The following is a 17390-nucleotide window of genomic DNA, read 5'->3' as shown; positions in this document are numbered from 1 at the left end:
CCACTTCCACCTTGCACGTTCTCCCATGTGCACATTGTACACTTCATACTCATGTGCCCCCCCACAGGGGGACATACACTAACACAACGGCTTCCTCTTCTCACGCCCTCTCATCCACACACCTGCTCTCGCACACCCATGCCACTCACACCCTCTTGTGTGTACACATTCTCACACCCTCATTCTCACACATCCACTCTCACATCCTCACACTCTCACGTACATGGGCAAATGCTCACCCACCCTTGTTTTCACACTCACACACATGATTACACTCATGAAGGCACCCACACCCACATAGGCACACATGCTCACACACCTACACACACATGCCCACCAACACGCAAACATACACACGAACACACACATACAAAGGCACACAACACACATATGCACACTTGAACAGATACATGTACACACACGCATGCACACGCATGCAAATGCACACGTGCACAGACCCACACCTGCACGCATGCACGCACAAACACGCACATATGCAAACACACACGTGCACGGACATCTGCACACAGAGCTATTTTCTGTCTCCCTGGGGGGCAGAGTACAGGAAAGGGGCCTGGAGTGAGTCCATCCCCTCTGCCCTGCCCCGTGTGTCTCCTGCTGAGATTCCCTCCTGGGCCCCGGGCCCTGCAGCCGGCAGGCAGAGACGCCCTGGCACTGCCCTTCCCAGAGCCGCACCAATTCCAGGGCTCGCAGCTGGAAGTTACACAGGGTGGGTGACTGGTTGTGGGGAGAGAGAGCTGTTCTTTCAAGTCTTGGCTCAGGGAGGGAAGTAGGGCCTAGTGGTTGGGGGGGGGGCTAGGAGCCAGGACTCCTGGGTTCTACCCCCAGCTCTGAGAGGGGAGTGGGGTGTAGTGCTTAGGGCAGGGAGGGGTTCAGCATCTGGTGCAGTTGGCCGCATCAGCCCCTTGCACGTCTGTTGAGCGAAGTGTCCGTTGGCCTCAATCGAGGCTCTTTGAGAGATTTGTTTAATTTTTTCCTCCTGGATCCGAGCTTGAGACACTTGGGTCCAGATCCTCCAATGTGCCGACATATCTTCGAGGATCTGGGCCTTAGGGGGTTTGGGGAGGGGGGCAAGTGAACTTTGCATTAGGAGTGGGGGGGAGCAGGGAACAGATTCCCGGATTCCTTCCAGGATGGGAGCATCCCAGAATGTGTCGTCTGCGGAGCCCCTGGCATGCCGGCTGCTGGGCACAGTGCCCTACAGACAACCTGGGCTCCCAGGACAGACTGCCGCCCCGCTGGCCCCGGCTGCAGCCAGGAGGGGACTCAGACAGACGGGCAGACAGAGTCAGACAGACAGGGAGAGTTGCTGCGGCTTGCTAATGCAATCAGGCCCTTAGCGGCCAAATGCCCCCCTGCCTGCTGCAGCTGCTGCTGGCCAAGTGGAGTCTGAGCTTGGAGGGGAGAGTCCAAGGGTGCAGGGCGGGAGGCTTAGCAGGGGGCGCTCTCCCCGCTGTCCTGATCTCCGGGTGGTGCTAGGGAAGGGTGCCCTACAGGGAGCGCGATGTGGGGATCAGCGTGTGGCACTTTCCCTCGCAGTCTGCCCAGTGCAGCACTAGGGGGCGCTGAGCTGCAGGGAGCTGGCTGGGGGGACTCAGTAGGGGGCGCTCTCCCCTGCCTGGCAGTGCTGACCCCAATGCCCCAGCGCCAGGCTGTTGCCTTTCAGATGCGCTGTAACCCCAAGGCCCCGCCTCCATGACCATCGTCAGTGGCTTGTTCGCGAGAGGCGGGGTTTTGATACCCAGGTCCTGGATTGGTTCTAACTGGGTTCACGCTTGCTTGTACCCTACCCTGCCCCCTGCTGACACAGGAGGACACAGGGTTTTTTTGTATAAACAGCCCCCTTGCCCCACCCCAGTGGCAACTGCATCTCAGTAGCAGGCCAAGGGTCCCTGTATACACAGCCGCCGTGCCCCCCCCCAGAGGTGGCTGCATATCAGCGTCTGGCGAGGGATCCCTGTATGAATAGCTGCTGTGCCCCACCCCAGAGGTGGCTGCCTGTTAGTGCCAGGTGAGAGATCCCTGTGTGTGTGAACTACTATTAATTATTTGTACTGCGGTGGTATTTAGCATCCCCCGGGATGGGCCAGGACCCCATTGTGCCTTGTGTTGCACTAACCCAGTAAAAATGCTCCAGTCTGTTCAGACAAAAGGGATTGTAGAAAAGAGATCAGCCCTGGGACTCCGTCACCTTCTGACGATGATCCAGGGGGCAAAATCCCCTCTGTCCCCCTTCCCCCCCAGGGGCTAACTTCCCGTCCCCTGTCTTGTTTTGCAGAAGGACCTGCCCTTGCCACGGAAAAGCAGCAGGTAAGCCCCTTCCGCTGCAGTGTTTGTGTGTCCCGGGATTCGGGTGGTCACCCCCCCATCCCAGACCTCCCTGCAGCAGCCTTGCAGGCCTGAGATGGGGGGTTCACTCCCCGCCTTGTGAGCCAGTGGTCAGTGTCCCGCTACAGACTTTGCACGGGACTGATCCAGGCGATTCCCTCGCTGGCTGGCTGGGGCAGAGGGGAGCTACGAACCAATCCCAGGCAAGGACCCGGCGACGTGGCCGTGGGGCAGGGGTTAATCTGCCCCTCCTGGGTCACCTTGGGGCTTTGCCCGGATTCCAGCCTGGCACATCCCAGGGCCTGTGCTGGGCTCTTCAGGGTCTTTCCTCCTCTCCTGTGTTTTGGGTGCGGGCGGGCGGAGGGTTGGTTTGGGGGTGAGGTCTGGGAATGCACACCAGACTGTGCACACAACCAGCCACGGAGACACCCACATGTGCAATCGCATACCTATGCTGTGTGTACAACCACACCCTACACACCCGCATCCACACCAGGCTACACGGAGTCCCACGTGTACTTCACGCATAACCACACCAGGCAGCCACCCAGACAAACAGTCCACGCGAAACCACACACCACCTACAGACTCAATCACAGACACCACCCCATGTACATACCCACCTCCCCCACAGATAGAGCCCCATATATAGACACACTTCCCATATAGACAATCATGCACCCAGCCACATAAATACACCCTATATACACAAATATACACCCATACAAAATATGGCCAACCGCACAGCACATACATACACTACAGATACACACTATCTGTGTTTTGGGGAAGAGGGGCCTATACACACACACTCCACTAACACACAGTAACACTCACCATATAACACATACTGTGTAACACCCCCCCGCACACCGTAAACACACGCACGCACCCCATGTCCCCCACCCAAACAGAAACACACACAGATACACTCTAGTAACACCCACACAGGCATTCTCCAGCCAGTAATATACCACACACACAAACAGACACACACACCCGCACAGAGATGTGTCCTCGCAGAGATCACAGCTCTGAAATTCATGCCAGCCGCCTGCACCCAGCAGCCCCCTGTCTCCCTACACCCACCGCAGGGGGCAGGGATCAGCTGGGAGCTCGCTCCAGGCAGCTGGGGCTGCGTCTGTCTGTGTGTGGGGTACCGGTGTCATGTGTGTGTCACAGCCCGGAGAGTGCACGTGTGTGTGTGTGTTCCTAGGGTCTATCGGTGTGCGTGTCTGTTTGGGGGGGATTCCATGGGGTGCATGCGTGTTATATGGGGGGGGTTGCTGGAGTGTGTGTGTTTCTGGAGAGGTTGTGTGTGTGTGTGTGTTACTGGAATGTGTGTGTTATATGGGGGGGTTGCTGGAGTGTGTGTGTTTCTGGAGAGGTTGTGTGTGTGTGTGTTACTGGAATGTGTGTGTTATATGGGGGGGTTGCTGGAGTGTGTGTGTTTCTGGAGAGGTTGTGTGTGTGTGTGTGTTGTGTTATATGGGGGGGGGGTTGCTGGAGTGTGTGAGTCTGTGTATCTATCTCTGATCCCGCCCCCGCCATGGTCCCTTTGCCCCAAACAGCATTTCCAGCTGCATCATCGCAGCGGCCCCGGGACCAGAGCCCGCCCCCCCCCCACGGCAGACACATCCCCGGCCCGCTCGCCCCGCTTCCAGCGCCCCCCCCGCCAGACACACCCCCAGCCCCCCTCCGCTCCCAGCGCCCCCCGACACCTCCCCAGTCCCCCCCGCTCCCAGCGCCCCCCCCGCCAGACACACCCGCAGCTCCCCCCGCTCCCAGCGCCGCCCCCCCCGACACACCCCCAGCCCGGCCCCTCCCCGCTCACAGCGCCGCCCCCCGGCTCCCCGCTCCGGCTTCTCGGCAGCCGCTCGGCGCGCTGGGCTCGGCCCCATGGCGGCCCCGGGGGGCGATGTCTGAGCCCCCGCGAGCGGCCCCGGCCGAGCTCCCGCGGCCCCGGAGCCTGGACGGCAGCATGTTCCGCCGCACCAAGAGGTACCGGGTCCGAGACACCTGCCCCCGTCCCCGCTCCCCCATCGTCCTCCATCCCCCTGCCCCTCCCTTCCCCCTTCCTCAGCCCCCCAGCCCCCCTGCCCCTCCCTCCTCCTGCTTCCTCAGCGCCCCATCGTCCTCCATCCCCCTGCCCCTCCCTTCCCCCTTCCTCAGCCCCCCAGCCCCCCTGCCCCTCCCTCCTCCTGCTTCCTCAGCGCCCCATCGTCCTCCATCCCCCTGCCCCTCCCTTCCCCCTTCCTCAGCCCCCCAGCCCCCCTGCCCCTCCCTCCTCCTGCTTCCTCAGCGCCCCATCGTCCTCCATCCCCCTGCCCCTCCCTTCCCCCTTCCTCAGCCCCCCAGCCCCCTTGCCCCTCCCTCCTCCTGCTTCCTCAGCGCCCCATCGTCCTCCATCCCCCCATCATCCCCCTCCCGCTCCCCCATCCCCCTGCCCCTCCCTTCCTCCCCCCATCCTCCTGCTTCCTCAGCCCCCACTCCATCCCCTCCCCTCCCTTCCTCCCCTCCTCCTTCCTCAGCCCCCCATCCTCCTTCCTCCTCCTGCTTCCTCAGCCCCCCGTCATCCTCCATCCCCCCATCATTCTCCCTCCCGCATCCGCCTCCATCCTCCCTTCCCCCTCCCTCCTCATCCCCCTTCCCCCCCATCCACCATCCCTCCATCCCCTCTGTCCTGATCCTTCCATCCTTGTTCCTCTCCCCTCCTCATCCCCCCTCCCCATTCTCCTCTTCCTCCATCCCCTCCCCCATCATCCCCCTCCCTCCATCTCCCCTCCTCATCCCCCATCCCCCCATCATCCCTCCATCCCCTCTGTCCTGATCCTTCCATTCCCATCCCCTCCCCCATCCTCTCCCTCCTCATCCTTTTCCCCCATCATCCCTCCATCCCTATCCCCCTCCGTTCTCACCGCTCCATCCCTGTCATCCCCCTCTCCAGCCCCTCTGTCCCGCCATCCTTCATCCCTCCGCCGCCCTCCTCCTCACTATCCCTCTATCTGCACCTCCTTCCCTCCATCCTGCCCCCTGGCCCCATCCCTCCATCCCACTCGCCTTCCCCTGCCGGGCTTTTCCGTCTCTTTCTCTGATGTCTTGGGCATATTTTTGTTGGGGGGTGCCAAGGATCCAGCTTCATTTTGCCCCCCCCCCACAGTGACCAACAATGATGGGGGGGACAATGATGCGTTCAGAGCTGATGTGGGGATGGGGGTGCAATGTCTTTGGCTGGGGGGGCATATTCAAAGCTGGAGGGGGGCAGATTTGGAGTGGGGGGGATTCAGAGCGGGGGGGGGAGGCTGGGGTTATGCTGGTGATGGGGGAGGGTCCCTTGACACACCCCTCCCTCCCCTGACACATCCATCCTCCCCCTCCCTCCCCAGATACACTTCTCCCTCCCCATACAAACCCTCCCTCCCCCTCCATCCTATGACACACCCTCCCTCCCTCCCTCCCCATACACTATCTATCTATCTATCTATCTATCTATCTATCTATCTATCTATCTATCTATCTATCCCCATACACCCCTTCTATCTATCTATCTATCTATCTATCCCCATACACCCCTTCTATCTATCTATCTATCTATCTATCCCCATACACCCCTTCTATCTATCTATCTATCTATCTATCCCCATACACCCCTTCTATCTATCTATCTATCTATCTATCCCCATACACCCCTTCTATCTATCTATCTATCTATCTATCTATCTATCTATCTATCTATCCCCATGCACCCCTTCTATCTATCTATCTATCTATCTATCTATCTATCTATCTATCTATCCCCATACACCCCATCTATCTATCTATCTATCTATCTATCTATCTATCTATCTATCTATCCCCATGCACCCCTTCTATCTATCTATCTATCTATCTATCTATCTATCTATCTATCTATCTATCTATCTCACATACTCCTCTCTTTCTCAGTAACACCCCAGATCCACCCATCTCCTTGGCCCTCCAAGCTCTGCACCCCGCTAGGCCTGGGGGGGGACCCAGCTCTGGGGTCTGAGGGTTGTTCAATATTTCAAACCCCTGCCCCATGGCGCCTCCTGTCTTAGGGGCTGAATAGTGTATGGGGGGGAGGGGGCTGGAGTCATACATTGGAATCACAGCAAAAGACAGCGGCCTTCCCCAGCCAGCTCTAGTCTTCTGCCCCCCAGCCCCAGCCATCTGCCCCCCAGCCACCCTGTCTCCATCCACCCCCCAGGCACCTCCCTCACCTGCCACGTGCTGCTTGGCTGCTTGGAGGGGCTGGGGTGGGAGTGGGGGGCAGGGCCCTTTGGGATCAGTCTGGGGAGCATGGGGGGAGACGGGTGTGGAGCCGAGTTGGGTTCTGGTTGGTGAGGTGGGCACCTTTGGGGGAGTTACACTGTGTGTGTGCGTGTGTGCGAGAGGAACAGCTACTGGTCCCTTGAGAGAGCGTGTGTTACCCCCGGTATGTGGTGTTGTGCAGTGTAATTGGTGTTTTTGTGATCGTGTGTGTGGTGGGGGAAGGGCTGATACATGCTTGTGCATTCACTGACACATGTGCACACCCTGATGCACACCCTGCCCCGTTCACGCACACACACTGACACACTCATGCACACCGACACACGGGCACACACTAATGCACACACTGACACACTTGTGTGTGTGCTGACACGTTTGCACACATGCACTGACACATTCATGCGCACCAACACGCGAGCACACACTAATGCGTGCACTGACACACTTGTGCGCACGCTGACACATTTGCACACACACTGACACACTCATGCACACCGACACACGTGCACACACTAATGCGCACACTGACACACTTGTGCACGCGCTGACACGTTCATGCACACACACTGACACACTCATGCACACCGACACATGTGCACAAACTAATGTGCATGCTGACACACTTGTGCGCACGCTGTCACGTTTGCACACGCACACTGATGCACTCACATGCACCGACACACGTGCACACACTAATGCGCACGCTGACACACTTGTGTGCGCTGTCACTTTTGCACACGCACACTGACACACTCACATGCACCGACACACGTGCACACACTCATGCGCACACTGACACACTTGTGCACGCGCTGACACGTTCATGCACACACTGACACACCAATGCACACTGACATGCGTGCACACACTCATGCGTGCACTGACACACTTGTGCGCACGCTGACAGGTTCACGCACACAAACTGACACACTCATGCACACCGACACACGTGCACACACTAATGTGCACGCTGACACACTTGTGCGCATGCTGTCATGTTTGCACACGCACACTGACACACTCACATGCACCGACACACGTGCACACACTAATGCGCACACTGACACACTTGTGTGCACGCTGACACATTTGCGCACACACACTGACACTCTCACACACCGACACGTGTGCACACACTAATGCGCACACTGACACGCTTGTGCGCACGCTGACACGTTTGCGCACACGCACTGACACACTCATGCACACCGACATGCGTGCACACACTAATGCGCACACTGACACACTTGTGCGCACGCCGACACATTTGCACACACTGACACACTCACACACACCGACACACGTGCACACACTAATGCGCACACTGACATGCTTGTGCGTGCTGACACGTTTGCACACACTGACACACTCATGCACACCGACACACGTGCACACACTAATGTGCACACTGATGCACTTGTGCACGCGCTGACACGTTTGCGCACACACTGACACACTCACACACACCGACACGCGTGCACACACTAAGGCGCACACTGACACGCTTGTGCGCACGCTGACACGTTTGCGCACACGCACTGACACACGTGCACACACTGACACACTTGCACATGCACCGACATGGCCTTTGCCAGCAGGGCTTGTTCCGATTGAGAGCGACCGCCCCAGCTTCCACCCATTGTTGGGTTTAATGAGCTTCTTGACTGACTGCATCGTCATGGAGACAGATGGACAGGGCATCACCATGGAGACAGGAGACAGACAGACAGGGCATCTCCAGGGAGACAGGGCATGGAGACAGGCAGACACCAGCTACACATCCACTAGGACACAATACATGCACAGAAAGACACACACACATCCTTAGCCACACTCACAGCCAGACCTGACCCGGACACAACACACACAGCCGCTCACACTCAGGTGCAAGAGCTCCCCCCTCCCTCCCCCCGACGCCCACCCCGCACTCCATCACACCAGACAGATCTTCTCACGCACACCCGGCCAACCAGAGGGGAGACAAACACACAGCCACACACGCTCTGACACACAACAGATCTCGCTCACCCTGGTTTCAGACAAACACAGACACCTACACACTCAAACACACTGAGACACCAGGCAGACTCAGACTCCGTCAAGCACGCACACACAACGCAGACACAGCGGGAATATGTGACCCTGAGAGGGGGCTGTGGGGCAGGACGGAAGGGCACCGGCTGGGCTACGGATGAGGGGAGCCCAGGGCTGGGCTAGCAGGGGCTGTGGGTCGGGATTGAGGGGCACCGGTGGGGGTAGGGGAGCCCAGGGGCAGGATGGCAAATCCCAGACCTACCAGTGCTCACACTAATGCCGTTGTTAACGAGCAGGCTGCTGCTAACCGACCACAGAACAATGGCTGATGGTTGTTTCAAGATGGCGGCGCAGGCCCCAGTCCTGGGGGCTCTGTGTCCAGGCTGCCCCCCTTGGTCCCAGGCTGGCACCAAAGTCACCAGCCAAGGGCGCCCTTCCTAGGGGGTGGGAGGAGCAGGGCACAGGAACCAAGGGGGCTGAGGCCAGGGTGCTTAGGGGATGGGACAGTCTAGGGTTTGGCAGTTGCCACATCATGGCCTAGACATGGTTCCCTGGTCCAGAGCTGGGGGGGAGGGGTCGCCTCTGCGAAGAGCAGTGTAGGGTGTATGACACATGACTGAGGATGCTCATCCCAACCTGGCTGTATCACAGCAGAGGGGAGCAGCCAGCATTCCCATAATCCCCTGCTCTCCCTGGCTCTCCCGGCCCCCTTTTGCACTGTTGACTCTGAACCCTACTGATAGCCAGTTACATGTCAGCGCCGTTAAGGGTTTCACGACTGAACAGAGCAGAGGAGAAAGGAGAGTGAGTGTCGGGGGACTGGCACAATTAGCTGGGCATGCTCTTGCTTCAGGGATGTGGGTGGGTGGGGCTTGGCTTAGGAGAACACGTCTATTTTATTGTCCCCAGTCTGTCCCCGTGCTGTGAGCCGTTCAACAGCCCCCACCCCAGAGACAGCTGCCTCTCAGCACCCAGCAAGGAGCGGGGACAGATCTAGGTCCCTGCCAGTGCGGTATCAGAGAGGCTCTGAGCTCTGTGTACGGGCCAGGTGTTGCTGCCCGCCCAGCCAATGGGCATCAGAGCCCAGCCGCTAATAAATAATCCTCAGTGGGGCAGATGAATTACCCCAGAAGAGGCAGCGGCTAGAACTCTGCAGGGCCCCGTGGGCCGAAGCAGCGAAAGCCGCCGGAGCTGATGTGGGCGAGCAAACTGTCAGTGAGAGACTGGTAGGGCCGCGGCTCTGCCGGTGCCCCTCGCTCCCGACCCGCAGCCCCCTGCTATTCCGGCCCTGCCCCCCCAGCTCTGCCAGTGCCCCTCGCTCCCGACCCACAGCCCCCTGCCCCCCCAGCTCTGCCAGTGCCCCTTGCTCCCGACCCGCAGCCCCTGTCCCCCCAGCTCTGCCAGTGCCCCTCGCTCCCGACCCGCAGCCCCTGCCCCCCCAGCTCTGCCGGTGCCCCTCGCTCCCGACCCGCAGCCCCCTGCCCCCCCAGCTCTGCCAGTGCCCCTCGCTCCCGACCCACAGCCCCCTGCCCCCCCAGCTCTGCCAGTGCCCCTCGCTCCTGACCCGCAGCCCCCTGCCCCCCCAGCTCTGCCAGTGCCCCTCGCTCCCGACCCACAGCCCCCTGCCCCCCCAGCTCTGCCAGTGCCCCTCGCTCCCGACCCGCAGCCCCTGTCCCCCCAGCTCTGCCAGTGCCCCTCGCTCCCGACCCGCAGCCCCTGCCCCCCCAGCTCTGCCGGTGCCCCTCGCTCCCGACCCGCAGCCCCCTGCCCCCCCAGCTCTGCCAGTGCCCCTCGCTCCCGACCCGCAGCCCCCTGCCCCCCCAGCTCTGCCAGTGCCCCTCGCTCCTGACCCGCAGCCCCCTGCCCCCCCAGCTCTGCCGGTGCCCCTTGCTCCCGACCCGCAGCCCCCTGCTATTCCGGCCCTGCCCCCCCAGCTCTGCCAGTGCCCCTCGCTCCCGACCCGCAGCCCCCTGCCCCCCCAGCTCTGCCAGTGCCCCTCGCTCCCGACCCGCAGCCCCCTGCCCCCCCAGCTCTGCCAGTGCCCCTCGCTCCCGACCCGCAGCCCCCTGCTATTCCGGCCCTGCCCCCCCAGCTCTGCCAGTGCCCCTCGCTCCCGACCCGCAGCCCCCTGCCCCCCCAGCTCTGCCAGTGCCCCTCGCTCCCGACCCGCAGCCCCCTGCCCTCCCAGCTCTGCTGGTGCCCCTTGCTCCCGACCCGCAGCCCCCTGCCCCCCCAGCTCTGCCGGTCCCCCTCGCTCCCAACCCGCAGCCCCTGTCCCCCCAGCTCTGCCAGTGCCCCTCGCTCCCAACCCGCAGCCCCTGCCCCCCCAGCTCTGCCAGTGCCCCTCGCTCCCAACCCGCAGCCTCTGTCCCCCCAGCTCTGCCAGTGCCCCTCGCTCCCAACCCACAGCCCCTGCCCCCCCAGCTCTGCCAGTGCCCCTCGCTCCCGACCCGCAGCCCCCTGCTATTCCGGCCCTGCCCCCCCAGCTCTGCCGGTGCCCCTCGCTCCCGACCCGCAGCCCCCTGCTATTCCGGCCCTGCCCCCCCAGCTCTGCCGGTCCCCCTCGCTCCCGACCCGCAGCCCCCTGCTATTCCGGCCCTGCCCCCCCAGCTCTGCCGGTGCCCCTTGCTCCAGACCCGCAGCCCCCTGCCCCCCCAGCTCTGCCAGTGCCCCTCGCTCCCGACCCGCAGCCCCCTGCTATTCCGGCCCTGCCCCCCCAGCTCTGCTGGTCCCCCTCGCTCCCGACCCACAGCCCCCTGCCCCCCCAGCTCTGCCAGTGCCCCTCACTCCCGACCCGCAGCCCCCTGCTATTCCGGCCCTGCCCCCCCATCTCTGCCGGTGCCCCTTGCTCCAGACCCGCAGCCCCCTGCCCCCCCAGCTCTGCCAGTGCCCCTCGCTCCCGACCCGCAGCCCCCTGCCCCCCCAGCTCTGCCGGTGCCCCTCGCTCCCGACCCGCAGCCCCCTGCCCCCCCAGCTCTGCCAGTGCCCCTCGCTCCCGACCCGCAGCCCCCTGCTATTCCAGCCCTGCCCCCCCAGCTCTGCCGGTGCCCCTTGCTCCAGACCCGCAGCCCCCTGCCCCCCCAGCTCTGCCAGTGCCCCTCGCTCCCGACCCGCAGCCCCCTGCTATTCCGGCCCTGCCCCCCCAGCTCTGCCGGTCCCCCTCGCTCCCGACCCGCAGCCCCCTGCTATTCCAGCCCTGCCCCCCCAGCTCTGCTGGTCCCCCTCGCTCCCGACCCACAGCCCCCTGCCCCCCCAGCTCTGCCAGTGCCCCTCACTCCCGACCCACAGCCCCCTGCTATTCCAGCCCTGCCCCCCCAGCTCTGCCGGTCCCCCTCACTCCCGACCCGCAGTCCCCTGCTATTCCAGCCCTGCCCCCCCCAGCTCTGCCGGTCCCCCTCGCTCCCGACCCGCAGCCCCTGCCCCCCCCAGCTCTGCCAATGCCCCTCATTCCTGGCACTCCCTTTCTCCATCTCTGTTTATTGCACCTCAATCCTGATTTATCTCTGGGGTGTTTTTTTGTGGGGGGGAAGGGGGAGGTCAGGACTCCTGGGTTCCATTCCCAGCTCTGTCACTGACTCCCTGTGTGACCTTGGGCGAGTTACCTCGTTCGTCACCTCGGCCGTGAGCCAGCTCTGGGGTGGAGCCTGGCAGCTGGGTAGGAGCCCAGAGCAAGGCAGGACCAGCAGTAGAATGTGCGTGATGAGGCTGGGGGAGGGGGGAATGTCAGGGCCAGATAATTTAGGCAGGACCCTGGGGTCAGCTTGTGAGAGACGTCCTGGAGTCTGTTCATGACAGGGCATGAAAACACAGCACAAGAGTGAGGGAATAGAACCCAGGAGTCCTGCCCACCCCCAGTAGGCCCCACTCCCCTCACAGAGCCAGAGATGGAACCCAGGAGTCCTGGCACCCAGCCCCTCCCCCCACTACACCCCACTCCCCTCACAGAGCCAGAGATAGAACCCAGGAGTCCTGGCACCCAGCCCCTCCCCCCACTACACCCCCTTCCACTCACAGAGCTGGAGATAGAACCCAGGAGTCCTGGCTCCCAGTGCCCCCCCCGCCCCCACTGGGCCCCACTCTCCTTGCAGAGCTGGGACCGGATGCAGTCCCCCTTCCTGAAGCTGAAGTGAAGGATGTAAGTCGATGAGGAGCCTGGCCCTGGGAGAAGAGTGATGTCTAGTGGTTAGCACAGGGAGGGACTGGGAGCCCAGCAGCACTTGCCTTGGTGCGGTGTGGGGGGAATTGGGAGTGGCGTCTGTCCCCATCACTGCCCCACCCCCAGCTGGTCTCGATTCATTTTGTCCATTCCCGCACTGGAAATAGCACACGAAAAAACTCCAGAGCCCAGAAGAAAACGAGATGGGAACGGCTGGGAGGGGCCCTACTGCTTAGTTTGGGAGCGGGGGGCTGGGAGCCAGGACTCCTGGGTTCTATCCCTGGTGCTGGGAGCAAAGCAGAGCTCAGGGTTTCTAGTCCTGGGCCTGAGGGAGTAGAGAAGACCCTGAAGGGGAGCTGTCTCTTGAAACTCCCTTGATCCCATGCTGGCTTTGGGACTGGGGTCAGACCCCATTTCCCCCTAGCCCCCAAGCTGGCCCACTGAGTCCAGTCCCCCCTTCTCTTGTTCCTTCCCTTCTCTGCAGCTGCCGAACCAGTAACAGGAAGAGCCTGATCCTGACCAGCACGTCCCCGACGCTGCCGCGGCCCCACTCCCCCATCCCGGGTCACATCGGTGAGTTCCCCCAGCCTGGGACGCCATCCATCCAGCGTCGCCCCAGCCATGCTGCTCCGTAGCCAGCAGGGGGAGCTCTTGCTCGAGGCTTCACAACTTGCCCCCACCAAGGGCAGCTCCCTTCCCGCACTAAGCCAGCCCTGCCAAGGGCCCAGCTGGGCCTGGGGCTGCGCCCATCACCCAACGGCTGCTCAGCTCTTCGTCTAGCTCCATCTCTGGAGCCTAGTGTCTGGCTTCCCATCCGTCTGTCTGGCTGCCTGACTATCCATTTATCACAGCATCCATCCATCCATCCATCCATCCATCCATCCATCCATCCATCTCTTTCAATCCATCCATCGATCCATCCATCCACTCATGAGTCCATCTATCCAATCATGTCTTTCAATCCATCCATCCAACCATCTCTTTCAATCCATTCATCCATCCAACCATCCCTCCATCCATCCTTCTCTTTCAATCCATCCATCCATCCATCCATCCATCCAACCATCTCTTTCAATCCATCCATCTCTTTCAATCCATCTCTTTCAATCAATCCATCCATCCATCTCTTTCAAGCAATCCATCCATCCATCCATCCATCCATCCATCTCTTTCAATCCGTCTTTTTCCATCCATCCATCCATCCATCTTTCAATCCATCCATCCAACCATCACTTAAGCAGTGTTGCCATCCTTTTGTCCATCCACTCATCCATCTTTCTACCAATCCAACTCTCCATTCTTCCATCCACTCTCCACCTCGCTACAGTCCATCCATCCATTCTTCTGTCTTTCAGATCATTCATCCATTCATGAGTCCATCCATTCATCCATCTCTCCATCTAGCCTTCTGCCCATCTATCTACCAGTCTATCCATTTGTCCATTCTTCTGTCAGTCCATCCATCCATTTATCTATCTGCTAATACAGCTGTCTGTCCATTGACAGAGTCTCCATCCATCCATCTCTTTCTCATGCCCCCATCACCACTTTCTCCAACAGCCAACACATCCAGGCTCCTTTGCCTGGCATTAGTGCCTCCCAACCCATTTGCTGCTCTTGGGAGGAAGTGGGAACAGCAGCCAGTAGCAATCCAGTCCACCCCCCTGTGGCTCTGCCCTCTTGGGAGGGGTCTTGGAGGATGAGTGGCTCCATGGGGGCAGCATGTGGTGTTGGTGGCAGAGGTGGGATGCTATCTGTTGGGGGATCCTAACATACTCTATATCTGTCTGTCATCCCCTGCTCCCTCTCCCTCTCAGGCAGCAGCCCCCTGGACAGCCCAAGGAACTTCTCCCCCAACGCACCCGCCCACTTCTCCTTCACCTCCTCGCGCAGGTAAGGGCTGCGCCGCCCCCTTGATGCCAGTCTCTGGGGAGTGGAATGAGTTTACCGGGCCTCAGCCCAGTTCCCAGGAGTCTTCACCATAAACAACCCTCTCCCTCCACAGCTAGCTGACACCCTCCCACCTTGCCAGCAGCCTCAGCACTGAGACTGAGGCCTCAACTGGCTCTAGAGCTGGGGAGAGAACCCAGGAGTCCTGACTCCCATCCCCTCCCCCCCACTCTACCCATTACACCCTACTCCCCTCCTATAGCTGGTAATAGAACCCAGGAGTCCTAGCTCCCAGCCCCCCTCCATGCTCTAACCACTGGACCCCATGCCCCTCCCAGAGCTGGGGATAGAACCCAGGACTCCCATCCGATCCCCTGGCCCATGCAGCAGTTGGGAACGTAGGAGCCTACGCCCCATCTGCTCCCTGCTCTGATTACAGCCCTGCCCGCCCACACCAGCCCCTGCCAAGAGCCTGGGAGAAATGGCACCGTCTCCTCCTGGAGCAGCTGGGCTCACCCGGCTGGCGGGTCCCTGGCTGTGGGGTCCTGGCGTCCCTCGGACGAACCGACTGGTGGGAAGTGCCGTTCCCTTCCCCATTCTGGCCCATGGGGTGCGAGGTCTGTCCCTCCGCATGGCCCTGGCACTGGGACGGGGCGAGGGATTGGTGGAGCCTGCTTGGGCCAAATCCAGGAAGGGAGTGAGAGCAGGACAGGGCCTGGGAGCCAGGACTCCTAGGTTCTGTGCCCAGCTCTGGGAGGGGAGTGGGGTCTAGTGGTTAGAGCTGGGGTCTGGGAGCCGGGACTCCTGGGTTCTCTGCCCAGCTCTGGGAGGGGAGTGGGGTCTAGTGGTTAGAGCTGGGGTCTGGGAGCCGGGACTCCTGGGTTCTCTGCCCAGCTCTGGGAGGGGAGTGGGGTCTAGTGGTTAGAGCTGGGGTCTGGGAACCGGGACTCCTGCCTTCTCTACCTGGCTCTGCTAATCCTCCATCTCCCAATGGTTAATTAACACCTCTATCTTTCCCAGTGGCGCCTTGTGTGAGCCCCGAGCCCTCAGGGGTCCCCATGTAGCTGTTGCGGCGGGGCATTGCCTGCCACCTCTGCTCAGCCCCGTTCTCCCACATGCCAGGCAGCAGCTCCAAGCCCCTGGCACTGGGGGTGGCCGGGCTGGACGGGGCTGAGGTCCTCGCTGCTCTCTGAAGACTGGATCCCCCGGAAGGGCTGGATCCCCCTAGACTGGATCCCCTCACGCTCCCCTGTTTGGTCCCCTCAGGGCAGACGGACGCCGCTGGTCTCTGGCTTCCCTTCCCTCGTCCGGATATGGAACCAACACCCCCAGCTCCACCGTGTCGGTGAGTGTCGTGACCCCAGATGGGCGAGTAGGGCCGGCCGGCGCGTCCAGACAGTGCTGGCCCCTGGCGGTCAGTGCTGGCCCCGTGAGGTGCTTGGGGGCCTGTGTGGCAGGGAACGGGGCAGGGAGTCAGCAGGGGGCGCTCTCCTTACTCTGTCAGGGCCGGTTTGCGTGCAGCACTAGGGGGCGCTGTGCTGCAGTTACAATAGGACGTTGGAGCCTCGTTCACTTCCTCTCCTAAGCGGCGGTTAATTACTGACACGCCCCACCCCAGAGGTGGCTGCACCTCGGTGACGGGTCCCTGTCGAACCCTCCTCTTTCTCTCCCTCCCTAGTCGTCCTGCTCGTCCCAGGAGCGGCTGCACCAGCTGCCCTACCAGCCCACCATGGACGAGCTGCATTTCCTCTCCAAGCACTTTGGCAGCACCGAGAGCATCACGGACGACGACGGAGGGCGGCGCTCCCCCGCCGTGCGCCCCCGGTCCCGGAGCCTCAGGTACTGCAGGAGCAGAGGGGACGCCCCCCTCTCCCCAGCCCCTGTTCCCTTCCCCCGAGCCCCTTGGGCTGGGGTCACATAGGAGACTTGCCATGGGAATCTGTCTGCTGTAGGGGCAGGGGGCTCAGCAGCGGGGCGCCCTCCCCCCGGCAGTCGGTGCTGGCCCCAGTGTGATGCTAGTGGGTGCTGTGCTGCGGGAAGTGGGGTCTCAGTAGGGGGCGCTCTCCTTTCGTAGCTAGTGCTGACCCCAGAGCCGCAGTAGGGTGATAGGGAGAGCGATCGAGGGCTTAGCAGGGGGCGCCCTCCCTTGTGCAAAGCCTTTCTGGTGTAACAGCTACCAGGTCTCCACCCCAGAGGTGGCTGCATCTCAGCGCCGGGTGGGTGGTTTCTGGGAGTGGGAGGCTCTGGGGGGAACACGGTAGGGGGCACGGAGATGTAACACCATGTGACTCCTCCCTTCTTCCCTGCCGTGCAGCCCGGGCCGCTCCCCCTCCTCTCACGACAATGAGATAGTGATGATGAACCATGTGTACAAGGAACGGTTCCCCAAGGTATGGCCCGGGTGTGTGTGTGGGGGGAGAACAGGCCCTGAGGGCAGCGCAGGAGACAAGGGCCCAGGGGCACAGCAGGGGTGGGGGCCCGTGGCCTTGCAGAGTCCAGCGGGCAGGGGCCCAGTGGTACAGCAGCAGGGGTGGGGTCTGTGGGCCTGGCAGAGTCCAGCGGGCGGTGGCCCAGGAAGCAGGGGTGGGGATCCGGGGGCCTGGCAGAGTCCAGTGGGCGGGGGCCCAGGGGCACAGCAGGGAAGCCCTGTGCCCTGGTGTGGGATTCA

General features: G+C 61.7%; 1 protein-coding gene across 4 annotated transcripts in view; it reads left to right on the top strand.

The window, feature by feature from the left end:
• The window catches only part of MAST1 (microtubule associated serine/threonine kinase 1), a 48407-nt gene that overhangs the window by 7618 nt on the left and 23399 nt on the right, over nt 1–17390 (top strand). For 3 of the 4 annotated variants that reach the window (XM_075121424.1, XM_075121425.1, XM_048831818.2), the window contains exons 2-7: nt 2300–2331; nt 13317–13405; nt 14650–14725; nt 15989–16067; nt 16401–16561; nt 17037–17112. In XM_075121424.1, the coding sequence (XP_074977525.1) occupies nt 2300–2331; nt 13317–13405; nt 14650–14725; nt 15989–16067; nt 16401–16561; nt 17037–17112 (513 nt within the window). Of the gene's footprint in view, nt 1–2299; nt 2332–4201; nt 4351–13316; nt 13406–14649; nt 14726–15988; nt 16068–16400; nt 16562–17036; nt 17113–17390 lie in introns of those variants that run through there. The other variant, XM_048831817.2, reaches the window with a different exon arrangement.

The sequence above is a fragment of the Caretta caretta genome, chromosome 20, assembly GCF_965140235.1.
Source record: "Caretta caretta isolate rCarCar2 chromosome 20, rCarCar1.hap1, whole genome shotgun sequence".
NCBI classification, from domain to species: Eukaryota; Metazoa; Chordata; order Testudines; family Cheloniidae; genus Caretta; species Caretta caretta.
Note: the sequence above shows the minus strand (reverse complement) of the source record. Positions and strands in the feature narration are given on the sequence as shown.